This window comes from Onychostruthus taczanowskii, unplaced genomic scaffold (assembly GCF_017590055.1).
Source record: "Onychostruthus taczanowskii isolate IOZ18803 unplaced genomic scaffold, ASM1759005v1 scaffold62, whole genome shotgun sequence".
NCBI classification, from domain to species: Eukaryota; Metazoa; Chordata; class Aves; order Passeriformes; family Passeridae; genus Onychostruthus; species Onychostruthus taczanowskii.
The window spans coordinates 4,676,791-4,704,251 of record NW_024503901.1 but is presented as its reverse complement, the minus strand read 5'-3'; the positions used below and the strand labels follow the sequence as shown (position 1 = coordinate 4,704,251).

Genomic DNA, 27,461 nt, shown 5'->3' with positions numbered 1-27,461 from the left:
TAAATAACGTTGTCAGTAGCAGCAGTAAAATGGTCCAAACAGAAGCACAGGTAACAACATTCTTTCCCTAATTTTTCCTCCTATTACCATAATGTATTGGAACTGACATAAGAAATTTCCTATAAAAACAAATGAAATCAATAGAGATCAAGGGAAACTTACTTGGCACTTACTACAGAAATAATGTTTATGACTAAAAGGGCACTAAACAAGCAGTGATCTAAAGCTCTGTCAAAGGTTCCCCTTTGTCAATAAAGCAAAATAATTTACCAGGGTATAGCAATTAGATTAAAAACATCCTTGAATGCCTGCTGTACCAACAGAGAGCAATCAGCTTCACCCTTAGTAATATGGCCATGAAATTCCAGCTGTGCTCTGTATTTCAGATTAATTAACCAAGACACTGTATCAGATAACTTACTTAAAAAACAGTGCTATTCACATAGACAATTACAATGGAAGCACAAAAAGCCAGTTAAACAAGAATTCTAAGGGGCTATAATTCAATGCCACATAATTTCAGCCGTTCCTAAATGGTTGTCTTAAGTGACTAAGAAAGCATCAGTTTGTTCAGCTCAACTTTGCTGCACATACAAGACTGATGGAGAGGAAGGGAATGGGAAGGAAAGAAGGGCTGAAAAGGCATTTTAAAAAGAGCTGCATTTGAATGTGTTTATCTCTGAAACGCATGCCATAAAACTTCCTTTTCAAGTAGGAAAAAAACCCAAGCATTTTCAATTTTAATTTCACAAGGTCTACAAAACCCCATACATAATAATTTCGGACTTTTTAAAAACTGTCTGCTAACTACTGTACTTCATACTGGCATTTCCAAAACAATTAGTGAATTATGCTCTGTGTAAAATTTGCCTCAGAAAAAAGAAAATTTTGCTCAATGACAGTAACAAATTTAGCTGAGGCTTCTCTGATGCTTACATATGCGAGAAACACAGCTCAATAAATACAGCTCAGGAACATGACAGCAGATATTTGCAAGAAGCACTGTTGTATTAAGTGTGAATAAGTATTAATTTAATACACTCCATGTCAAAAAGATGAAACTGAGTTCTCTTTACTGTCTACAAAAACCAGTGTATAAAAATTGTGAGTGTTTAAGAAATTAAATACTTAGAATACTAAGAAATTAAATCAGCCTATATCCATATCATTTAGTATTTTGAGGTTTTATCAGCAGTCCTGCAGACAGAAAACACTAATTGAGCACTGCTCAAGCCCCACTAATACTGGCTGTCTTTCAGTGCTCTCATTTGATCTGGTTGGTGTCAATTACCCTAGTCTTTCTTCAAAATATAATTGCCACCATGCACTGGGGAATGAAAATGGGCAATGAAGAACAACTGTCCTCTACGCTGATGCTTAAACAGATTTGTACAAAATGCTTCTGCTAGATAGTGACACTTTTATCAATGAGGTTACTTATTTATATTTTTTTTTAATGAGAAGAATGTAACACAACGCACACAAATCCATCAGATATGGAACACCGTTTCAGTATTTCGCTGATTTTTGATAAATTTAGCCAAGTTAAGGAAGATGGACAGCATTTCTTGCTTTCTAAATAAGTTGACATCTGTAGGAACAGAAAGCTTACTGCTCCTATGACCAGAGAAACATCTGAACAACAAATCATATTACCAACATAAATGGCATGTCACACAGAGTAATTTCTCTAAACAAAAGAACATCAAATAGGACACAGCATCTATTGAAGTTGACTCTATTAAATCCCCATAAACTACAGTGCTGTCTGCAGTATTCTGCAAGAGGAGGACTGCTTTTTCTCCTGAATGCTTTTTAGCTTTTCTCTAAACTGAAATCTAGCATGGCATATAGGGAGACAATCCCCCTAATCAAATAACCACTAAACTGATACAACTCTTCACAATGCAGTGTTTACAGAGGAAGACTTCTGAGGAAAGGGTCGAATTACTTAATAATCCCCATAAATTGTACCTTCAGCATACAAACCAATAGAGAGAAATTAATAATGGGGGAAAAAAAGGCACAATTAACCCCAGAAGCATTTGTTTGCCAGCAGGAAAATTCATAGCAAAATCTAAACTAGAGAGAACTATACCATACCTCTGGACGACTGAGGAATATTTCATCAAACAGACTCCTAGATTCCCTAAACTGGGCGTGCTAAGCATGTAAAAACAGAAAAACGTAAGACAAATGCAACTGAAAAGCATTAAGTAAAAGCCATTCATTGCAACATACAAACAAAGTCATTAAACTGTTAGCAGCATTTTTCTTCATTTAAATTGCCCTTTCAAAACTGACCTTGAGAATTTGAAAACAAAAAGCCAGGATAATTAATGCTATCACTACTGATGACACAGGGCTAGTACAGTTTCTTTGACAAAATGACATCTCTGGGAGCATTTGAAAGGAACACATGTTTATACAATCTATTCCTGCAAGACAAGCTACACAAAGAATTATAAAATTATTTAAAGTTTCAGTAAATGTTAAATTTGGATTTTTCATACTATCTTTTTATACAAGGCCTAAGATGAATTATTTGATATGATCACATTAAGGATCTTTTGAAGTGGCCTAGATGACTTGGGGGAAAAAATATGAAATCTGTGTAATAAGTGTGCTGACTTTCCATGTAATTTTCCTCTCTTTTGCTTAATGCGTAGATATGAACCTCCACTGCAAAGTTTGGAGTACCCCATGAAAATGATCGGCCTCACACATTGCTCAAGGTAACATAAGGACATTTAACTTTTTCCAACTGTTCACATTATTGCAGTAAAGAGGCAACACACATATCCTCGTATACAAGGAAGAAACCAGAAGCTTAAAACACAGCAGAGTTCACATTTGTAAGAGCACTAATTTGATAAGGCTGAAAATAAAAACTGAAAAATCTACATGTGACATCATGTCTATGTTTTGCAAAATGTGTAACATTCAGGTCAGATAATGTCTGCAGCTGTCACTTGTGAAAGTGACAAAACAATTGAACTTTGCACTACTGTTACATAATTAAGTAACTTATCTGTTCTTCCATGGGTACTCAGAGCTAAATCCTTCCCCCAAAGATGGCAAAGCACCACTCAAACTGTAACAAGAGCTTTCTTTCTTATTCCAGCCATCTGCCACATTAAGACAGCCTTATTACACAGTCTTAGTCTATCTCAGTGTAAGTCCAGAGGTATTAAATAAGGTAGGGATTTTGTGGAAGCACCACGTGGGAAGATAATTAAAACAGCAGTAATTAAAACTGCACTGGCACATAATTTTAATATCATCTACAAAGCTGAAACTCAGCTTCAGCATGTCTTACTTTTTCCCCAAATCCCAACTTTGCAACCTTAATGCTGTTTCTCTAATACAGCTTGTGTGTGTGCATGCATTTGCTTAAAAAAGAAAAAAAAAAAAACAGAAGCAAACTGAGCAGAATTACTGATAAACTTGAGCTCTTCAGCAGTCAGCAAGAATGTGACTTTCAGACACACTTCTGATACTAACTTAGTACTGCCCTTAAGTATAGATCTTTTAGTCCATCTCTGCTTTGGGGGAATGATAGTGTGTTCCTACTGATTTTTCATAAGTGAAATTCTTGTGGTGTCCCATTGTTCTTGAATTTCAAGCTCTCCTGTATGCTCAAGCAAAGCAGACTGAAAAAGTTTATTTCTCACTTCATCACTGCATCCAACTCTCTTGCCTCTTATCTCCAGATTCCTTTTCCCTTCCTGGTCTTCTTTTCTCACACAGCAGCTTCATTTCCTTTCCCAGTATGACATTTTGTCCCCACTTGGGGTCCACCGATCTCAGTTAACCCTCTTCCCTTTTGTCTCTCATTTAAGTCTTTCTACTCTGTCTATACCATTGCCTTCCACTCATCCTTGCCTTTTCTCATTTTGGCTTGCACTCTGATCCCTGCTAGAGTTACCTCCCTACTCAATCAAAACCAGATTCTCCTCCCAAAACACGTAAGGTTCAGAGGCTCAGCCTTGTCCTTCTTCCCCCCACGCACCACTGAAGAGAGCTGAATACAGTGGCTTTCCTATTCCCTTCTAACCAAAGGCTAAGAACAATAAATCTGCTTCAGGGCACATCAGAAATTGCTTTCTCAGGTCCAATGTTGTCACCAAAAGCAGTAAAGAGCAGCTATAAGGTGTATCTACTTTTAGCTCTGTAATTCTACTCTGATACAGAACATTTGAGAACAGCACATCTGAAGTCCCATCCCGTTCAGAGCTATGAGTAGCCAAAACTTTTTCATGCAAGATCATCTCCATGCATTTACAAAATCTGAAGTTCTATTTATCAACTGAGGAAATTATTTTTTCAAAAATTTGTGGTTTGACCAAAACTAGACAGACTGCTTGAGGAAGGGCAAAAGATGTTTCTGTTACAGGCGACCTGAACTTATAAGAAAGAGTAAATAAAAGTTTAAAATTACAAGAAAAAAAATACTTGCTCTGTTTTGGGGTTTTTTTTGTTTTGCTTAGCTTTATTCTGGAAATTGGCTGAACCTCAGGCTGAGTTGTCAAGGCAGATTACCTGTATGTGTGAAATTTGTGCTTCACAGGGTTCTAGACACGAGAACAAGAATCTTGCAAGAGATGCACATCTTGTCTGCAGTGTCACAGGTACTCTACAAGTTAGGGTTTGGGTTTTTAATGCTCCAAATTTGTCATTTCAGAATAAGGGTTTAATTCAGACCAGTATTTCAGCAAAGGTTATACTTATGTGACAAGAAGTAAGGACAGACTACAAAGAATCCACGCGCCTGTTAGAGCAGATAAAATGTGACAATGGAGATCATCACCTCACTGCTAAAACCTGGCAAGTCAAATCTCCGTGGTTTCCTACGGAATTCAGTCAAACAGCTTTGTGTGACACCATCACTGGTGATGTTACACAAACCTACTTTAACATCAGCTGTGTATACCTTAAAATGAGTGTTGTGCACTGCAAGCACTGTGCAGCAGTCAAGGAAGGACCTGCCTCCTGCTGGGTGACTAAAGGTTTTTTCCCCAGTCACAAGCACGCTGCAGCCAGTAAGATTTTAAACGTATATCAAATGTAATCACATTTGGTCTCAAGGAGGAAATTTTTAGCGAAAGCACTGGAAGTCTTTTTTTTGTATAGTATATTATGGTCAATACTACCAGGCAGCAGAATTTCCACATTCCAGAACTTCAGAGAAAAGAAGAAACTTGCTTTACAAAATTAATATTTATCTTTAACTGCAGATACCAATCTTCTATTTTGAAGACTGTATTCTTCATAAGATTAATTCTTACAAAACTAGAGACACTGAATATGTGCCTATTAATTGTTTACCACAACTCACACAGGGACTTTTTTAAGTACTTGGAACATTTCTTTGAACTTCAGTGTTTAAGTTTCCATAGATCAAACAACAGGAACCTTTCCTTTTAAAAGCTATCTACGCAATCTGGGGTCATAACTCTTCCAGACTGTTGAAATTCTCCCTTCCTTTCTAAAGGCTTTTGGTAATTCTTTTGATTTTGCCACCCAAAACAGTACACATTAGTGATAACTCCACAAAGTAATATTAGTAGTGAATACCTAATTAAGAGTTGACAAAATACTGGATGAACTATTAAAACAGGGCAAAAATTGGCTTCTAAAGATGTTTAGACAGCTATGTCTGTCAAAAGACTGAATATGATGTGCTTTTTATAGTATTCACAACTAACTTACACTATCTACATAAACCTCAACATCCAAAACATTTAAATCATCAGCCCACCATTATTATAGTCATGGGTCATAATATAGGCCCAGTTGTTACAAGTAAGTAGCCTAACACGCTTCACAAAACTGAAATACAGCAGAACTGTATCACTTACTCGCTGGGCAACTTCAGCTGCAGCAGCTGCCATGGCTGCAGCCTTGGCCTTCTCTGCTTCATCGTATGTAGGAAGAGAGGTAGCTACACTGTATGGAGGTGGTACAGGATAAAACTCATTGTGTGTGTCTGTTCAAAACAAAGAAGTTATTTATTTCTAAACCAGAAGATGTCAAGAATATTTACTTTCACATGCACATATTTACCTTTAAAGTATATTTTTACAGAGGCTAAAACTGAGGATATTTGCATTTTAAGTTCTTAAAAATAATTTTAAAATAAAAACTTTTAACAGCTTGATGGTACTTTGAGCTGCTACCCAAGGCAGAAACCTTACCATAGATGCTGGCAAGAAGTCAACAAATTCATGAAGAAAAAAAATCATATTTGGTTAGTTGTATACCCAGGCATTCCAACCAAATGCTTTTATCCAAGCATACAAAAAATACGCAAAAAAAAAATCTTTTTTAAAAAAGTTTTTAAGTATCAGTATCAATCTGTTACTTCAGTCCAGTAATAGCCATAACAGCTGTATTCTTATTAGTGTGGTCTTGTTGCCAACTCTGGTTGCTCTCTGAAAATCAATTTTTCCAAAATTTCAATTTCAACACATTCTTTTAAAAATTGTTCCTTCCATCAAAATGGACCACAGACTTCATTCTTCTGTGTTGTAACAGTAAAACATCTCCATACAGAATAGAATTATTAACAAAATTAAAAGTACTTGAAATACGCCATGAGTTTCTTCCTACAGCCAGCAGAAGCTCGTTAAAAGGCTGTTTATGTGATAAAGAGTTGTCAGCACAGGTCACATGGTCAACAGATTTGTCAGCACACCAACACAAGGATGTTATATATAGGGATAATTCCACACAGCTATGTATTATACTTGCAAACACTGTCTCAAAGAACAGGGACAGGAAACTGTTCTTTTAACAAACACTTAAAGAAATTAGGTTGGCAGCTACTCCTAAAATATTTATTTGGCACATGGAAGACAAATCCGTGTAACTTTACTTAAACAGGAACTTCAATGTTGCCTGCTGCTGTCTCCCATATCCCCAAGGAAAGCCACAATCTCCTAAGAAAGGGTGCAGTGAATAAATGGATAAAGAGACCCATTACTCATTTTATCAAGAGCCTTTAAAGCAAAATTAACCTTTTCATGGCAATATTTTCACCAAAGCATGTCACACACTAAAGAAGTCTCAAGAGTTTTTTAAAAAGGGGTAATGAAACTTGCTAATGAGGTCTAATAATGGAGCACTACTAAAAGACGTAGATTAAATGTGGAAATGAACTATAATAGACTTAAATAAAACCTATTAAACTAATTAATGAACATCCATTTTGTCTAGCAATTTGGAACAATCAGTGTCATTTACAAGTGTGCTTCTTCTGAACAAACCAAAGGGCTGCACATCAAAGGACAGCTTTTTACTGCAACTGTGTGCATGGAAAAAAAAATACACGGCAGCATCAGACCACTTTGAACCAAGAGCTGATTCATACATGCTCATCCCTGACAAGTTGCTATTTGAGAAAAATACCTGAGGTTGCAGCTGCTTCCACAGCTATGCTACAGTACGGAGGAGGGGAAGTGTCTGCCTCAGGTAAGGCTGCTGGCTGCGGAGGCTGCGGGGTCTCTGCAGACGTCGAAGGCTGCTCAGCTGCTGAAGACTCTGGGGCGTCATCCTCATTGTGAAGCTTAGGAGAAAAACACACACATTTCAGAGGCATTCAAGGAATACTTCTCATGACAATCTAATACTTGCAGAGACCTGTTCAAAGAGAGACAAGATTACTCTCATCAACAAAACAAATTATTTACAAAACAGAATGTGACCACTTCAAGTAGTCCAGCTAAATTCTTTTAAGCAATCAGCAAAAGATTATGTTAACTGCCTTGCCTTTTTTTTTCCCCCAGGAATGTTTTTCTTTTCAGTGATTTTCAGGGAGTCTTAAAAATCTGGAGTTTTCCATGTTTACTATATGGAAAAATACTATTATATTAATATTTTAATAACATTATAATTTTATTCTTAGGTACATTCATAAAATGTATTAACTGATTTTAAAACATATGAGGTGATAAATACTATTGTTTATTTTATTTATCTTGAAGAAAAATAATTAAGACACGTCTGCTTCTGTAACTGGTACCTTCATTCTCTTGCATCTTGTCAAAGAGCTTCCCCATGCAAATTCTAAGACTTGAAAATATTCTGCTTTTCTTTACACTCTGGAAACAATCCTTTCCCTACAAAACTTCAAGCTCATGGTTTGTTGGCTTTTTTTCCTTGATTAAGATGCAGTTTTAAAAAGACATGTCCAGCAAAGCATATACAGAAATAAGACTTTGGATAAGGAAGAATGCTGATTAGAACTGTGGAATTCAGATCCAGCTGCTAATAAGAAAGATCCAGTTTTTAAAAAGAAAGAGTACTATAATTAGAGAAGAACTAGTTCCCAGTAGTGTGAACTACAAGATAAGATTCCTAGAAGGCAACAACTGAAGCATCACATGTAAAACCCAGACCAAAAAATAAGATTGTTAACCATATCTAAAAGAAGAATTCTATAACATCAAGTTGGTACTTTTTACAAACACCCTACAGCGAAATATTATTTCAGTAACAAATACTAAGAATATAACTACAACTATTTTCTATTAGGCAAAGTACAATCAGGTTACTGGAAAAAGCGCCTTCTAAGAAGAACGCTAAATTTCTTATTAAGCAGTGTAACACTGACACCAAAATTGTTTTAATATGCAGATTATATCCAAGTTCACAGAATGGTTGATATTGAAAGTGACCTCTGAGCCCATCTAGTTCAACCTCTGCTCAAGGAGAAGCATCTACAGCTGGATGTATCAGATCACATCCAAATATCTTTTGAGTACCTCCAAGGATAGAGACTACACGGGCTATACGGAAAATATGTTTCCAGGCTCAGTCACCTTCACATTACTAAAAACAAGGAAAAGAAGAAAAAAAAAAAAAAAAAAAAGAAGTTTCCTGATGCTCAGAGGTCACCTTCAATAGAAATGATAGGTGTTTTTGAGGGTTTCTGGGTCCTGAGCAATCAGGTCATTTAATGCCTAATCAGTGATCCAGAAGTAGCAGCAATATGAGAAATATTTTTAGCCATTTTGAGTAGTTAAAGCCAAAGAAAACAAAAGCACTTCAAAATAACCTAATATATTCCAGGATACAGAATGCAAGAGAGAATACAAACCAATCAACTCTAAAAAGGTACATCAGATCAGAAAAGCAAGCTGAGAGCTATAAATATTATGGTTTTAAATTAAGTACAATAATTCACAAGAAAAATCTAGTATTGCAATGGATATAGCCAAAATAAGCTCATTCTTAAATAAAACTAATTTGATTAACTAAGGTATAAAGAACAAAACACTACTGGTATAGTTCTTACACTAATGGCTGGTAAGTTCACCTTCATTTGGGATGTGTATGTAGTTCTGACTACCCCAGTAAAACAACCTGGTCTTTGGGCAGGGGAAAAAGTAAAGCAAACTTCAATGGATCTCTGTTACATCCGTTGTTTCTCTCCTGGCCTCCTCCTCTTCAATCACTGCAACTTTTTTCCCTACTACACCACAGTAAATGCTGTTGCTATTCTGAAGATGCAGAAACCCACAAGCACATCATTGGTCAAAGAGCATGTTACTTCTAAAAAAAAATCAAAACAAACAAACAAAACCAAAAAACTTTGCCATTCCCCAGAAATTTAATTTTACAACTTCTACATGCTTTCTTGAAAGATGTTTTACTCCACATTATCTGTAATATACTAACAGTGGAGTAATTTAGTAGATGATGGGGTTAACATGAAGATCAGACATGAAAAATGTACATGAGACTTCTTGCCTTCAAAGACAAAGTTAATGAGTCATTCAACGGTTACAGCAACTGCAATTAGGAAATGGAAAAATTCCATCCTAAGGGTTCCACATAATAGAGACACGTTATACCCTTTAGTGCCACTCAAAGTGCCTTTATTTTGTGAGACTTGTATTTAGGAACCATATTTCTATTTATCCTCTCTTCTATTATAGAGGCCTCTCTGAAATTCTGAAAGCGCCAAGGTTATCCTAAAGCAGCAGCTTAAAGAGAAATCTTCACCTCTTTTGTAAAAAAAAAAAAAAAAAAAGCAACATCAAACAATAACAACAACCCCACAATAACTGGATTAAGTAGCTTGAGTGTTTACAGCTAGAATAATAAACACAAGTTGTTCCATGAACACAAACTTGCTTTTGTTAGCTCTTGTCCAAGTCCCGTGTAACCTACACTCTCCTCAGGGCACTAACTTCAGCCTCTTTCAGAGGACAACTTCAATGGGTCCAAAAAAAAACCAAAACAAAACTCCCAACTGCAACAGAACTTGCTCCAGTAAACTGGAAATGTTGCCCTCACCAACAGGGTAGACAGCAGTGATTATATCATTCTGCCCTGTAGCAACTCTGCCTTGTCTTCACAGAGCATTGCCTCGCCTCTCTGGAGTCACCAGTTTGCTTGAAACCAGTAGGAATCTGACTACCTTTGAGCCTCCCTCCTCACATTTAATTTTGGCTTCTACTGGCGGTAAATTTAGAAGTTATTTTTGGAGACAGGGGAAGAAGAGGCCTGACACTCTTCATAGGCTTCATTGCCATAGAAACCAAGCTAAAAGCACCCAGAAAGGAACAGAAAATGTCTGTTTCAAGGCATTACTTATGCTATGTACTTAAATGTCACCTGAAGCAGCATTTAACATTGAAAGTATATAAATAGTACCCAAGATTTTATTTTTCCAATAGTAAGAATGTTTCACCAAACATTTAATTAAAGACCAAGGAGAACTAGCACTTCATTATCTCAGCTCCTCCCAAGCCTCCAATGAACCATAATTTGGTAGTAGGCAATATAGTTGCTTTTGTGAACATTATGATCAAAACAATTACCAAGACCTATTAAACCAGGGAACTGTAAATTAGTACCGTCCCCTATTCCCTCCCTCACATTTTAAAAGTGGGTGACACTGAAATTTTTTTCCTTCATGGAAAAGTTGGGGTATCTGGCTGACTACAAGAAGCTTTACTATAAAAAGTGAGAACTTTGCTATTAGACACATTACTCTTAAACTGTTAATGTCAGTATTTCAATCCCTGCTTTTGCAGCCCTCAAACTACAGTACATTACAGGCTCATTCTCAAAAAGTATTTATGATATGTAAAACTCAAAGATCAAATGAGGAGCAAAGGTTGTTCTGCCAACAATGACTCAGTCTCATGGTAGCTACAAAAGGGTGAACAACACAGTAAAACATAATACTTTCCTTCATATGACTTTTACCTTACACTATCTTCAGTTCCTTCCCAGAAAACATCTACAAAACAGTGATTCACTATTTCATTTCAGAAGAAGTTAAAATCAATGCCAGGCCTTTCAGCACCAAAACATTGTATAAACCACAGTTATATTTATTCTCTACTTTTACATTAATAATTTCTTTTATAAAGAAATTCTTATACAATGTACACAATTATTCTTTCTACAATTGATTTCCTTAAGTCTGTTATTTTGTATAATTATTTCCAAAGTAATCAGATGCAATATCTGAAGTCAGCTGACAGCTTACAAAGAAACACAGCCCACGAGAAAGTGCTTAGAACAGAAGCTTTTACTGAGGGGACGGATTCAGCTACTTTAAATGTTTAGGCTTATCAAAATAAAAACTAAAAGTGGAAGATCTCATTATCTACTTAACACTTTGTATCTATCTACAGATAGCAACTTTATCTGACGTACAGATGTTTGCTTCTCTGGCTAAACAGTTTGTTTCATTTCTGATGAACTGATTGCACAAGAGTGGCAGTATAAGCAAGTTATTCAATTATGCCATTTAAAAAAGAAAAATCAGAGGAAAAGGATATAATAAGATGTCTGTTATCACCTGTACCAAAAATGCACAAGATTAGAATAATGGTCTATGATAAATTGCATTGAAGTAGCACATGCTAATTCTAGTCATAGTGTACAAACACCACGCAATTTGTCACCTGATTTTGCATTTCAAAAACTGCTCTTTACTCCTTTCATAAAATATTATTAGAGAAATTAGTATAGTATAAAATTATTGCAATACAATTAATTTCAACAGCATATTGCACATTTTTTTAAATACTTTTTTTTACAAACATGGGGTTTTTTTCACTCTGGTTACATAATTTCTTTAGTGTAGCAAAAAATTATACAGGGGATACTGTCATACAAGTTAAAAACAAAACAAAACCTCAAACAACTAGCCAGCTTTCTTGTCCTGCTTCATTTAATACTTCTATTACCAGCTCATCTTGTCAAAATGTGACTTGTAGATAAATTTTCACAGTGGCAGTTCTGTCTGGGGCACCATAGAGTTACATAAAATTCTCATTAGCAATTATAAATTACAAAGCACTTTTAACATATCCTTCTTTCTACCTTCCAAATGAAATCACATTTTCAAAGAAGCTTTGACCTTACACTGACAAGTTCATGGGTTCTTCCAAACTGTATTAAATACAACACACAGAAATTCTGTCATGTTGGACCTAAAACTTTGCTTCAAGTAAAACTGTGAAGACAGCCAAGCAGATCATGTAAGTTCAACCTTTGTATAAAAAACAGTCCATTGATGCACTGTCTTCACAAAAAGAAACACTCCTGGCAACTAAGATTTATTTTCTTCACTTGGTAGAAGTTACTTTGGTCTTCTATTATCAATTATTGAGATTATGACAAGAGGTCAACCAAAAATACCCATTTATTGCAGCTTCCAGCATTGGAGAGAAAGGCATGACAGACTCAAGTTGCCTGTGTAGTGCGCAAAAAGAACTCTGACATTTCTGCATTAGCTTCATGACATCTTCCATATTGGTACACACATATTTATTCCACAGAAATCATAACACTGTAAATACGATAAATGCAACAAACAGTGGGTTAAAATAAAAGCTATCCTCTTCAAAAAGCTAACAGGGAGCTTTTCACATCTGTGTTTCACCTGATGCTTTCATTTGCTGAAAAATTCAAGCCCTTTTACACTTGCCTACAGGTAGTGATTTCTAAGTCTGCAATAAACTTTCTCTACAAATGAGGCATGAAAGCAGAGATCTCTTGCTACACAAAAATAACTTCAACAAATACAGGCTGCAATTTTAATGCTTGTTTTGTAACCACATACTGCATTTTTCAGCTTTAGTAGCCTAAAAATAAGATTTGTCTGTAAATAGCAAAATCTTAACCTTGGGATTTTCAAGGCAAAAAAAAAAAAGATCTTGAAATAAAATTTGATTCTGAACCTGTTAGAAAAACACTTCATCATGTTTCTTCTTTCTGAATGCCACCTAATTGTATCAACAGCTCATACTATCAGCTATTGGTTTTTTTTAGAAAACACGTAAAACCGATATCATTAAACCATAATCTCCAAGAACAGAATCACAGAATAGTCTGTGTTGAAAGGGAGCTTAAAGATAACATAGTTCAAAATCCCCTCACCACGGACAAGAACACCTTCCACTAGTCCAGGATGCTCAGAGCCCCCTCCAGCCTGGCCTTAAACACTTCCTCAGATGGGTGCTCGCAGCTTCTCCACACAACATGCTCCAATGCCTCACACCCTTCACAGGAAACAATTTCCTCCTATATCTAAAACAAGCCTACCCTCCTCCATTCTCCCTTGTCCTATCACTGCATCTCCTTATAAGAAGACCCTCCTGGCTTTCTTGCACAGCCCTTTCTTGCACAGTACCCTTCAGGCACTGGAATGCTGCCAATAAGGCCTCCCTAGAGCCTTCTCTTCTCCAGGCTGAACAATCCAAACTCTCACAGCTTGTCCTCATACAAGAGAAGCTCCATTCCTCTGATCATTTTGGTGTCTCTCCTCTGGACTCACTCCAACAGGTCCATGTCCTCCCTGTGCTGGGACCCCAGAGCTGGATGCAGCACTGCAAGTGGGCTCTCAGCAGAGCAGAGGGGCAGAATCCCCTCCCTGTCCCTGCTGCCCACGCTGCTTTGGATGCAGCCCAGGACACGTTTGGTTTCTGGGCTGTGAGAGCCCATGGCTGGGCCATGTCCAGCCTCTCACCCACCAGCACCCCCAAACCCTTCTCTGCAGAGCTGCTCTCCATCTGTTCATTCCCAGCCTGTGTTTGTGCTTGGGGTTGCCCCAACCCAGGCACAGGACTTTATACACTGGGCCTTGTTGAAATTCATTATATTTGCACACACCCACCTCTCAAGCCTGTCAAGGTCCTTCTGGGTGGCGTCCCTTCCCTCCAGCATGCCAACCACACCACACAGCTTGGTGTCATCAGCAGACTTGCTGAAGGCAAGTGCTAAGATCAATCAGCTCTGATTTAGGTCACTAGCAGCCACTGAAAAATCAAAACTAAAACCAATAATCTGTAATTACACTTAGAGAATTTTAAGAGCAGAAGACCTAAATAAATCTTTCTGGAAAATAAATGTTTTCATTTTCTTGTTTATTTGGAAAAATAAACCAATATCCACAACAGCTTTCTTTTTGAAATAAATGTTTCACAGTTTTCTAGAATACAAGGATTATTGAGCAAATAGGCCAAACAAACCATATTGTACTTTAACTGACTAGCTTTCTCCACAGGATCCGATTTTTTTCCTCCACAAATAAGGTAGTTGACAACATGCTTTTTTCTTCAAATATGTATTTTAGCACCAATCTCCCATGAACCCATGCAGACCAGCAAGCAGGAAGGCAACTATTTCCAGTTCTCCACCAAATGCATGCTCTGCTGCTTTATAGTCCTGGCCATAGCCACAAGCGCTCCAGAGAAACACCATCCTCTAAAGACCGGTGAACCTTCAGATTAATGAACACTGAACTACTAAGCAATTAAGCTTATAAGGCATTTCGTTAAAATGCAGAAGTATAGAAATTTTCAGCTACTTTTTGCTTTTATGTATTCAAAACTAAGTGATCAAATCTGATTAGAATTCTTGACTGCACAGAAGAGATGCACATAATTTTCTTTTCCTCACCATCCCATCACTTGGCAAGCATCAGCTATCCAACCCCCAGATCCAGCAGTACGCCTTCATGATAACCAAGTGGGTTGGTTTGTTGTTTGTTTTTGTTTTGGCTTTTTTTTTATGAGGCATCTCTGCAGAAAGTTTTCAACAGTAGTTAATATGTCAGAAGGTCAAAGGTGTAAAATCTGCACTAGAAGCAGGAAAGCTGGTAGAAGCCCACTGCTGCCATTCCACAGCTGTGTAGAAATACCAAGGCTGTTAAACAGGGATTAGATACCATGGAAACCCAGAACCTCTGGAGGCAAACTTTGGCTGAAAAGAATTTGGAGATTTATACTGAATGTTGTTGAAAAATAAGTTGCCAAAAGAATGGCTTTTCTACCACAGTGAACTTCCTTGTGCAAAAATTAAGTAATCTGTAGCAAGTAAAAGTGCTTCACATGTATTTAAGCAACACTTAAATTATCTTAGTACTCTTTTAACTAGGGATCTTCAGGCTATTGAATTTTCAAAGGTTTTTTAAAAGAGCCTTACAAATCTGATTTTAAAAAACAACAAACCAAATAAAACAATGGTGATCAGGACTTTGTGGAGGAAAAGAAAATAAAAAACATTATAATGTGTGGGTAGCTAGATCTACATAGATGTGTCTTTCTGTCCATCCCAATGACTAGCTCACATATAACATTTTACATGTATTATAATCCAGATTTAACCAATTAATTACACATTTAGTAGCACAACATACACAGCTACATTCATTCCCTATGGCTTCTATTGAGATGTATTCCTTCTAATCCCTCCCATTAACAGTAAAAGTAGAGGTATTAGTGAATATAAGAACATATCTGGTGTGAATGTGTGAACTCTTTAGGAAAAATAAATGTTCCAAGATTAATGATACTAGAAGTATGGCTTTCTTCTTCAAAGTATATCCATTTCTCTCCCCTTTTCTTGAAGGTTTCTTGTCTACTAAAGAATAATGCCACAATAATTTTGAATACTGGAATTTTGGTATGATCCAAACAGACACATGTTTCATATTCATTATAAAATTATAAACTGAGCATTGTTTCCTAGGGCTCTTCCTATTACATAGTAATAGGAATTAACAGAGAAATTTGCCAACAAAAATCTGGTATGTCTAAATACTAATAACAACAATGGCCAGGACCAACATTTTCAAATCTTCACACGATATAAAAAAAATTCTAGGAAAAGAAGTTGTTAAAAGCTTACTCTAAAGCTTGTACACAATGAGGTATTGCAACTCTGACCTACTCCAGAATGCAGAAGCTACTGAAAACATTACCACCTATCATGTAGCCTTCTGTTTGTCAAATAGTAACTTGAGAATAGCTTGAGGAACTGATTTAATTCTATAAACAAAGTATAAAATGAGGCTTTCCTCCTTGAACACTTTCTAGATAAAAGAAACTCAGTAACAAACCAGACGCATGCTACTGAGAGCAGAGGTCAGTCTAAGGGCGTGTTCTGTCTCCAACACAGCCATCAGCATACGAGCCTTAATCACTTCTTTGACATCCATTTTCCTCAGATTCCCCAACATGCACAGCAATTCCATTACAGCTGGTACATCTCTGCCTTTTCCACTCACATCTGTTACAGATTTGACGCGAGTTTGTTTTCTTGAATCTGCTGGTACAATCGGCCTGTATAATCTCATGTATCAAAATCTGCATATGTTTGCTTCTCCTGTGTACTTTCTTTTCTAAATGAAACCTCAGTGAACACTCTACAATTTTAATATTGCATAATTTGGTGAATAACAGCTCCACAACTGCTTTTACCGACTGCCTTGGTGACTCTGCAGGTGTTGGTCACTTCCAATTCCCACCACCTATTTCAGAGCACTTGTAAGAAGTCCACTTCCCCTTCCTTTCTGTAGCTCCCCTTGTGAACAACCAAAACAGCATCCAACACAAGGGCAGGTCATGTGTGTCATACAAGGATACTTCTTGTTCATTCTCTCTGTACTCCCTAATGATGGACAGAGTTGCATCAGGATCTGTTGGCAGCTGCCACTAACCAACAGCTTCAGCAAACCACCAGTCACAGGCCATGTCTTTACTCAGCAGCAGCTTTATAGAATCAATACAGAAAGCAGATCCCGGTCACTCTGAAGTCACATAGAACATACACAACACGTAAACTGTAAAAGTAGAGGGAACAGCCTGTAAAATCAGGAAATGCCACCAAGTGCAGACTCAATATCCAACAATTAGTTCTATTCTAGCTTACATTCATTTGGGCTGCAAAATTCAACATTGATTGAAAATGCTGAATATTACTCTAAATGTTACACATATTTCAGTTAAAGTACAATGACAGAGCTCAAGAACAAAAACTTCTTAAGGACAATGCAGGAGAATGCTAACAGGATAAATTTATTTTAGAGGGAATAGCAAAGATGAAGATTTTCTTCCTGGAAATGTATTATGGAAATTGAACTGCAGAAGCAGCACACAATTTCACCTCAAGACCCTGATTCGAAAGAAGTAGGAAAAAAGGACTGAAGTGTGTGTCTCCTGTACCATGCATAAGTGCCATTGAAAATTATTCAAAAAAATATGAAAAACTTAAAGTCTCAAGATTATCGACAAACTAGGAATTTTATTGCATGTGTACTTAAATAAAGCGAGCCTAGTAAAAGAGTTTCCTATTCAACAATATGGTTCAGTAGCTCAAAATGAAATCATTATTTAAAAAAAAATATAAATCAGAGGATACTATTAAACAACAAGAGCAAACTCTATTCCTATTAGCAGGTCAGTCATGCTTGACTTTTTCAGTATAACCTATTTTATTAGTAATGGAAATGGAGTAGTTGAGCTCCTCAACTTACAGAGATAATACAGACAAATTTCAACAGCTTAAAAAAACACACATACACAACACCAGCTGAACACACTTACTGTGAAATGCAACAACAGGCTCTACTGAAAAGATTTCCATTTTGATTTGCAACTCACACAATGCTTATAAACTTTCAGGGTCATTCCTTTAAAAAAAGCATGTTTAGGTCTCAATAGGTAGTTGGGAATTTTTTCAACACTACTGTTAAAGTGCTGACTGAGTATTTCAAAGCAATCTGACAAAATATATGGCACAAAGGACAATTCTCTGGACCTCTCAATTGCCAGCGAGATAATGCACACACCTGAAAGCAGGCACTTTCCAGCAGGTTGGTTGATTATAAGGCACCTAAAAAAAAAGCACACAAGAGGTACACAAGAAAGGAACATAAGCCACACTGTTCAACATCAGCTGTGGCCCAGCACTGCAGGGATTTAGTGGCCAGCTCCTTTATTTGAATTATGCACTCATTCAGAACAGATTTTAAGGAGCAAACCACTGGTGCAAGTCTTTTTCCCTAACCATTTATTCCATGTATTTGATGCAAGTCAATTTTATGACCACAACTTCGGAGATTCAATTAAGAGCCTTAATGCTTTAGTACATTCCTTGAAAAATACCTTAAGGACTTTTTCTGTTAAATTTCAAGATACGACAATTGATTCATAAGCACCATGATCAAAATGGACAACTGGCATCAGTATCAGCCAAGACCCCAATCCCAATTGTTTTACCAAAGGCATCACTTATTCCTCAAAGATGACAAGGTAAATTACACAAACCATTGCCAAAGCAATGTTTATCCAACAGCTTGCACCACTTCAAAAGAACCCTAAACTTCTTTCCTGCAGGATGGAAAGAACTGCTACCATAAGCAACCTCTTTTCAATAACTCCTCCTCAAGGTCCTTTCCTACAAAATCTTTTCAGATTAATCAGGGAAAAGCAAAAGCATGTTCAATAGCTGAAGCTACATATATATCTTTACCAAGGACATGATTCTGACCTCCCCTACAAGAACAATCAGTGAACATTTATAGGATTAGTTTCAACAAGTAAATATTGCTCAAAGCTAAAATGGACAAACCATGTTTGTGAATATGTTAGGTTTACCCTGCAACAGTGGGGAGACCAATTTTTTCTTCATTTTTTTTACAGGAAATGCACATTTTATAAGTAAGAAGGTGCTGCCAAGAACCTAGTAACTAAAGAAAAAGAAAGATGAGTTTACAAAGAAAAATAAAGCAATATAAAGCTTATTTAGTCTATACCACTCAAAGTTTGGAGGTCTTTTTTTAAATTGTTCTGTGCATTCCAAACACAACTACAGGCACAACCATGAATGAGACTGGGGGGCATGACTCAATATCTAATGTTTTGGCTATGGAGTGGCTGAGGAGTAAGTTAGACTATCTCAGTTTTAGGCTAATCTTAGTCTATGATAATGGAAACAATACTTAAGTGGAATAAAGAGTTACATGTTAAAATGGAAATTTATTTTTCACTTTCACTGTAAATCAGACATGCTCTGAGTGCGGGTTGTGCCTGAAAAGACTTAAGCACAAACCAGAAAAAGTTAGTCATTCTCATTAAAAAACACAGCTGGTGAAGGGGGTGCCCAATTTACTAAAATCAGCTACTTGTGACAGTACTTGCCCAGGAAGCGGGAGACCTAAGCCTGAGGCAGCTCAAACCCACAGTCTTGGCTCTGCAGTAGTTCAGTTTCAGTAGGAAAAGTTGGCAGTACCTCTCCAACTTTATAAGTTGCCAATTTTTTTCTTTTCTTTTTTTTTTTTTTTTTTACTCAATCTCTTAGGATTGCTTTTCTTCTTCATTTGAAAATGGCTTCCCTGATTTGAGTGTACTGGTATATGTTCATTCCCCTTTTCAAAACAGCTAGATATCTAGGGGGAGATTTGAGGCTATGAAACTTGAGAAAATACTGAAATCTATGACTAAGTTGAGCACTGAGGTCTCACAAAGTTAGTGTGACGACATTACCAGTTGCCACATCTTCCTTGTTTTGTCAACACTGTCACAGGGAAGAAAGATTCAAAATATGCCTGTAATTAGCCATTTGTCAAAAGTAACTCAATTTCCCCATCTAGAAGACTACTACTAACATTTGTTATTAATGCAGTGCTTGATTTCTGAGGTTATCCTGATGTGGTCCCTATTACATTTTTTAGATACAAATGAGCTGAGAGAAGGCTTACAGCTTCTCCTTTTTAAAGGACCAAAGAAAGAACATCTAGTTTGGTCATAACGCAGCTGACTCCTGCTCATAACCCTGCTATCTGAAGTTATTTTATTCATGCTACTGAACTTCTCTAATATGATTAGAAGACTTACTAGATGTGACATGCACGCCAGGGCCTGAAGCTGACTTTTTACATTACGTGACTTCATGTCACTGCACAGATCAGGTACCTCTTTTTTCAGGCTTCATGCATCTTTCAAGAACATAAGAATCCCCCAGTTTTACAAGATAGACTCAGCCACACCAAGATCTTCCTGCCACTAGAAAGGCCTGTACTACCTTTGCACAAATCCAACCTTTGGTTCTGGCCTACCAAGACCTTTGGTGAAAAATCTGAGTTTTTCCTCAGCAACCTGGGAGGGAGCAACCCAGATACATTTTCTCAGTATGGTAAAACTAAGCCAAATGGTGTGCAAAATTGCTTAGGTCATTCTGTGCCCACACCAAAAAAAAAAAAAAAAAAAGGAAACTGCCCACATAAAACCCCAGAAAGTTACTGTAACCACTGATATTCCTGGTATACCAGTGAGCCAGGGTTTCCTCCTATGAATCAGCCGCAGAGCAGAGTGTTATGTCTGTGGCCCTCCAAGAGATTCAAAAATCAGATAGTAATGGCAATACATAGTTACAACCCTGCTTTAAATTTATACAAAAAGTATTGTATCTGTCATCACCTTTACTTAGAAGCAACATACAGAGAGACTTGAAGTTCATTTCCTTTTTCATATAAAATGAGAAAGCACTTGCAAATTTAAATAAGAAGTAAAAAAAAGTAAAATGTAGTCCTTTAAGTATTAACTGCATCCCTACTGTATCTGCAAATGTTTCAAGTTACAATTTTTCCTGTTTGTAGCAGGATTCTTCATTAAAAAAAATTAGCAAAAATATTTACAAAAAAATATTAAAGCTATTCCTTCAAGAGAGAAACTACTGTTTAATAGACAAATTTGTAACAAGTAAGTGCTACAAAAATAAATTAAAAATTCTAAATGGCTAATATTACAGTCCAAAAAACAACTAACATGCAAGGACAGATCATTGTCTGAAGGCATCATTTACCTCATTTCAGGAGAGACTCATTTGTCTTCTAAGCAATTAAATGTCTAATCTAGGTGTTTCATGTGCAAAAAGTCAGTCCAGTGAAAAGTTCTATCTTCTTATGATTGAGGCTCCTACCACTAAAAATATCTGTGCAACTATCACAAGCAAACAACTTCAACACTTATCAGTTAATGCATCTTCCCTCAGTATTTTTCAGCATTATAAACTTAGTGCTCCAGATGCAGAATTTTATCTTCCAGTTATGACATCACCACATATCTGTGGAAAGCAACGGAATTCCCCTAAGCTAGCTTGAGCTGTTCAGTAACACAAATTACATAAGAGTTTTCATAAGACAACAAATACTGTAGAAAATACAGTGGATATACAGATATAAGCTAGCAGTCTTGCATCAAAGCCATAGAATTACCTACGTTTGGGAGTTTATTTGCTAATCACTATTAGGCTCAGTCCCCGGAAAAGAAAGAAGCAAGAGATTTTTCTTGGCTCACATTTCCTGTGTAGGTTGACTTTCATGCAAGTTACAAAGACAACTTGACTTTGATCAAGGTTTTTAACTAAGTAACATTGGGAGAATAAAGAGCAACAATGGAGGTAACAGATAGAGAAAATAAAGCCTTATCTTAGTTTGTTTTTTGCTACAGTGTTTACATTTTTTCATCTCTTAGCCCCATTTCTATAAGCACACACAACTTACACAAGACTAAAATCCCTTTTAAAAGCCACTTCTTTATCCCTGCATAGTGCCATAAAAAGCAGGCTGCCATCAGAGTCTTGCCTCAACCATCACTTACAAACCCCACCAAAACCAAGTGCTAGAGTGGCATGGCAAGTTCAGTAACAGCTGAACCGACATACCTGTGGAGAGCTGCCTTCGGTCCCACCCAAATCGGTTTGTTACTTTCCCATTTTACCATTTACCTGTTTAGCTCTGACCAAACCCTAAGTCAGACTCAAGACCACCAGACCCAAACTTTAATCAAGAAAGACTGGTTATTATAATTCATGAGCAGTACAGCTCGTAAGTCCTGCAGCCTTCAATACAATTTCTGTACTTAAATCACCCACAAGCACGTGAAGTCTTCCCTCATGACTCAGTTATCTGGAAAGCCACATTTCTAAGTAAAAAAGACAACCTTGAGCTTTAATGCTTAGCTGCTCTCTGAGTTTTATGTGCTGCAGAAAACAGCTGCATTTCCTCCTCTTTGTTCCAGTACAGACTCACAAAGCATCACTCCAATCACTTTTTCTGCAAACAGGCTAGACTAGAAGCAGACGTTTCAGACAAGACAGTAAGGCTATTAAGGTCAGATGACAAAGAACTAGAAGGTAAAAACAATCAGAAGAATGATTACCAAAGAACTTTTATTATCATTTTCCTAAACTTGATGCCTTACCCAACAAAGAGCAGAATAGGGCAAGAAATAGAAGAAATACAACAATAAGTAAATGATACAGCTGAACTGACTTTTACCTGCAAGGAATGTCAAATGTAAAATTTAAGACACATTCACCAACAGGAATGCAGTCATTCAAGTGACTAAGGAAAAGAAATAGGAAGTAAAGCAAGACAACAAAGGTTGGCTAATTTACTTCTAATGTCATACTCCTGCAGGGAAGCATGACAAATTCTTACCCATCAATTATTTGTCTTTTTGCCCTATGAAGAGAGACAAAACAGGAGGGCCAGCAAGCAATACAAATCACACATGCCCGGGGCAGAGAGTTACGTAATGCTGACGTACTGCCTGCTCTTTGCTCACAACACTTACTTTGCTGCAATTCCAAGTACCAGCTTTTAACAGCTGCCCGGTTCGAACACTTTTAAACTGCTTTGTAAATAAAAGGCAGACACACAAAGAAGAACAAGATACAAAGTGAAGCTTTAGAGCTATATCCAACAGAGATAAAAATAAGAAAAGCAGAGGGTTAGCTTTATGATGAGACATTTTCTGTTTCATAAGAAGTCATAGACCAGGCTTTTTGTGCTAAAACTCAAAATAAAATTGCCTGCCAGTCTAAAGTAATTTAATTTACTTGAAGAAACCATAAATAAAAAGAGAAAGATAGCTCCTTCAACTTCACTGTAGTGCTACTGCCAGGAAACACAAGTCAGTAATTCTTTTGATAATAAAACACACCTAGAAATCTTTCTATTTAGAAGAGAACTTGTCCTGAATAGAGTCAGATTAGCTAGAAGTAAAGGCAGAATAGGTACAAGCAGGGCCAAAAAGTATTTATTATTAATCATGGGAGAAAGAAAAAAGAAAAAAAAAAATAATGAACACAGCAGAACTGGCCAGATTTCACAAAACTAAATTCATAAAACATTCATAAAATGTGGTATTAGCCATATTAAGTCATCTCTTTTTCCTACATTTTGTCTTTAAAAACTAGGACACAACCATAAAATCTGCAATAATCTATTGCTCAGTACCTATCACAGCCATTATGTAAGCAAATACATCACAACACTTAAGATCACATGCTTGAATAATCAGCTGCTAATTAAGAATATCTGCAATTGCCTTGTTCCTTCCTTTCTCTGACCCAAAACAGAAAGTAAACAACATTACAAAAATCTCAGTCTTCAGCAGGCAGATATAACAAAGAAACTAAAACAATATGCTCCTTCCTATGGGGAAGTAATCAGTAAGGCTGTATTTTAAACTCTGGAGCACAGCAGACTGATTTATAACAAATGACTACACAATTTAATGTACACAGCAAACTGAGGAGGCCAACTCACGCAGAGAAACATTAAGCTAAACCCTTTTGAAAGGCCACACCAAATAGTGCTTACCCAAAGGTGGGCATCAGCATCATCACTGGAAGTTCCTAACAAGCGCAAGACAAAAATATTACAGAGACAAATTATTTCTTCATGTGTTTTTGTTTTTTGGGTTTTTTTTAACTCCTTTGAGTAACTAAAGTTTACCTTCTACCTGTCTGACCTCTAATAACATTTGCTCTTCCAAGGCCTTTTAAAACATGCCAGGTTACCTCAGGCCTCGAGGAGGATAGTGTTTGTAGGCTCTCAAGAAAATGCTCTGCCAGCATTCTTCTTCTCTGTTGCAGAGAAGAAGGAATGACTTTAGGACTTCTACTGATTTCAAGTTATGGAAGCACGGTGCCAGAAAAAAAGCAGCTGGTGACCAACTACCACCCTAAAGGTATACGTCACAGGGTGTGTGGTGTGTTCATCACCTCTATGACAATCCCTGCATCTAAGTGCCCAAAAGCATACAGAAATTTACAGTGCTGTGAGATTATCAAAATAAATATTCCAAATACAATAAAAGTGTTTCCTATTATTTTTTTTAAATCATAACCTAGGAACAATTTGAATATAAATACCAATATTTACATATGCACAGACATAAGTGTGATTACTTCTGTGGACATTCTTTTCACTGCTCAAGCCGTAAAACACAAACACTAACATAAATAATTCAGGATTTAGCTAGAAGACTGCAGTAGAAATTTGAATCACAGAGAGTAACAAAGATTTCAGACTTCCTTATCTTCACATTCAAAGCAAAGCTATACAGTACAAGGAGTTTAAGGATAAAATTTAAACTTTTGAGGAGACTGACTGCACCTAAGTCATTTTTACACCAAATAATCAGGAAAGCTTACATATTTTGAGTATAATTGACCTTAAGCTAATGACTGCAAGACTTATGTAACTGACATTAAACTCATGACGGCGAGAAACAAACAGGACAATCAATTCGGGCAGGATGAAAATCTTCGTATTGTAAATTATGACTTCCGTGGTCAAGTTCAGGAACAAAAGAAAAATTGGTCTCAGAGACCCACAGAGATGCAGACCGTTGTTGAGAAGAGTCTGTTCGTTCATGTGCATACACACACACACACACTGAAGGTCAGTCTCCTCCCTGCATTTCACACTTCCCTCCCTCGCTCCAATCTTCACACAGGCCTTGCACTCTATCCCTGTGCCAGACAGCTAAGGGCTTTTAGAAATCACAAGGTTTCAGCGGTTCGCTCCGCGGCACGTACTTAGCAGAGACAAGGACTCCTGCCCCTTCCTCCCCCGGCTGCTCCGCACTGGCGCGGCGAGCCCCGCTCTCCTCCTCGGCCGCGCTCTCCCGGGAGCCACCACCCGCTCCCGGCAGGGGGAGGCGCCCGGGAAAACCCGCCGAGCCCGGGCCAGGACCGGGAGCCGGCGGGAGGTGAGAGGGAGGCGGGTAAAGGCGGCTTCTCGAGCAGGCCGGGCAGCCGCCTCCTCCGAGGCCGGGGCTGCCGGGGGCGCGAGGGAGGCAGCCCCCGCCGCCCGAGCAAGGCCCGGCTGTCAGAGCCCTTCCGTGGGACGGGCCACGCTTGGCCCCGATCCCGGTCCCGGTCCTGGTCCTTGCCAGACCCCACCGCGTAGGAGCCGAGAAGCGGGGCCGGGGGAAGGGCGCCCCGGTCGCACCGTGCCCCGCCGCGCCGGCCCGAGGAGCGGGGGGAGGCGAGCGGGCCTCGCCGGGGACGCCGCACTCACCACTTGGTAGCGGCTGACGGGCTGGTGGTGATCCATCCTGGCCGCCCGCCGACACGCACGGGCGCGGCCGCAGCTCCTCCGACCTGGCGCCGCGTCGCTCGGTCCGTCCGCCGGAGCCGCGCTCGCTCTGCCCGGGGCCGGGCGGGTGCGCCTGGCCCCGGCCGCGCTCCGCTCGGGGCGCTCCTGCCGCGGCTGCCCAGAGCGGGTCTTCTTTCGCCGCTCTTCGCTCGGCAGCAGTGCTCTGTGAGGCTGTTACGTCCCAAGCCCAGGCCTTGCCTGGATGTTTATCGCTGTTGTTCACCATGGGACAAGAAAAAGTACAGTGTGGCACAGAAGACATACGGGGGACCCGGAGAGCGATTTTGAATAGGCATCTACCTAAAGTGATTAAGAATCCTGAGCCCGTTTGCCTGCTGCTCTTGTGAAGGCAAAGCACCGTTCTGTGGCAAGGAAATGTGATTTTCCTCTTCTCTCTTCCTCTTAAAATATTCAGATGTTTATGACCTCCTGGAGTAAAACCAGTTACAAACGCCTGCACCCATAAAGGTATATGGGATGAGGCTGACTCATTTCTAGGTTCCCGAGCTGCCAGATGTGTGGCTGTGGCACGCAACTACTTCAAATAGCCGTAGATTCATCACTTGGCTGCAGTGGAGAGGAGCGATCGGTGTGCTGCTCTGTAGCTGATCTGCAAGGCAAATGCTCTCGCAAGACTGGCTTCTCGCTGTCACTGATGGCCGGCACGCAGAACTTTATCCTGCAGCTCAGGTCATCACCTTTCCATAGCCGCTGGCTGACCTGAGCAGCAGCTCGGTGTTCCTGCGCGCAGCCAGCGCTGGTGAGCCGGGTGAGGGCCTGCGGCAGCGGGGTGAAGCGCCAGCACGGGCGCGTGGGAGGGCAGGGAAGTGGGGAGCCAGCTCCTTTACTGGAGTGAGGTTTCTAGATGGGGGTGGGAGTGAAGATAAGCAGGATTATAAGTGAGGAGGAGGTGGAAGCGTGAGACTCTGTGTGTGTCTCACGCTTCCTTGCAGCCCATACCTGGCTAATGCAGCAGTTACTAAAGCTATCCAAATGAAAAGAAAAACACGTTTGGAAAGTTCAGGCCTGTTCTGCTGGTTGCATTTGTTTTGTTTCTCTGTTGCACATCAAAAGCACCAGCAGTTAGGAAACAAAGCTGGTTAGAAATGGATGGGTTTATATAGGTTAGAAATGAATTAATATTATTTTCCTAACAGGATTTTCTCCTATTCCTTCATTATACATAAATGTCTAATTATTCTGTCCTTAAAGGAACAGTTATTAGCAAATGGTCATCTTGAGTTTAAAAAAGTTCATACAGAGTATTGCAGTGAGTTTCAGTCACAAAAAAACCTCTTAATTATATTTCCAGATTTCACGGGACATGAAAATTGGACCATTTGTGTAATTAGTTTAACATCTTCTTTATCGTTAGCAACAATTATCTCCAAAGTAAACTTTTTCTGAAATGCTGCATGTGACATCTCAGCTCAGGAAGTTGTCACCTGATCTCCATGGCTTTTCAAGTGTTGTGTCTCAGCTCTGCCATACACTGTTCTAGAAACTCCAACTAGTTAAGAGCTGGCAAATGGAATTTGACACTGCAAATGCTGGAATACAATTGAGTAAGCATTTATTAAAATGTAACCTTCAGTTTTGATCTCATGCAATTCATGTCTTTTAAGAGAAGAAAGGACAATGGGCGAGAACCAAAGTGTATTTATTAGGAAAATTAGAAAATATTCCATAGCGCTTGGGTAGAGAGTCGGTAGAGGCAGGAGGAGATTCAGTAGAGAAAGTACAGTTATGTGTGGAG

The 27,461-nt window shown here is 38.5% G+C and overlaps 1 protein-coding gene across 2 annotated transcripts in view; it reads right to left on the bottom strand.

Moving 5' to 3' along the window:
- The window catches only part of NDFIP2 (Nedd4 family interacting protein 2), a 45,071-nt gene extending 19,338 nt beyond the window's left edge, over nucleotides 1–25,733 (bottom strand). Inside the window, exons 1-4 of one of the 2 annotated variants that reach the window (XM_041419925.1) lie at nucleotides 25,628–25,733; nucleotides 7,411–7,567; nucleotides 5,862–5,989; nucleotides 2,104–2,163 (exon numbers count right to left, since the gene is read on the bottom strand). In XM_041419925.1, coding sequence (XP_041275859.1) covers nucleotides 2,104–2,163; nucleotides 5,862–5,989; nucleotides 7,411–7,567; nucleotides 25,628–25,663 — 381 coding nt within the window. In that variant the 5' untranslated portion in view covers nucleotides 25,664–25,733. The remainder of the gene's footprint in view (nucleotides 1–2,103; nucleotides 2,164–5,861; nucleotides 5,990–7,410; nucleotides 7,568–25,627) is intronic. The other variant, XM_041419926.1, reaches the window with a different exon arrangement.
- Nucleotides 25,734–27,461: the final 1,728 nt, after the last annotated feature.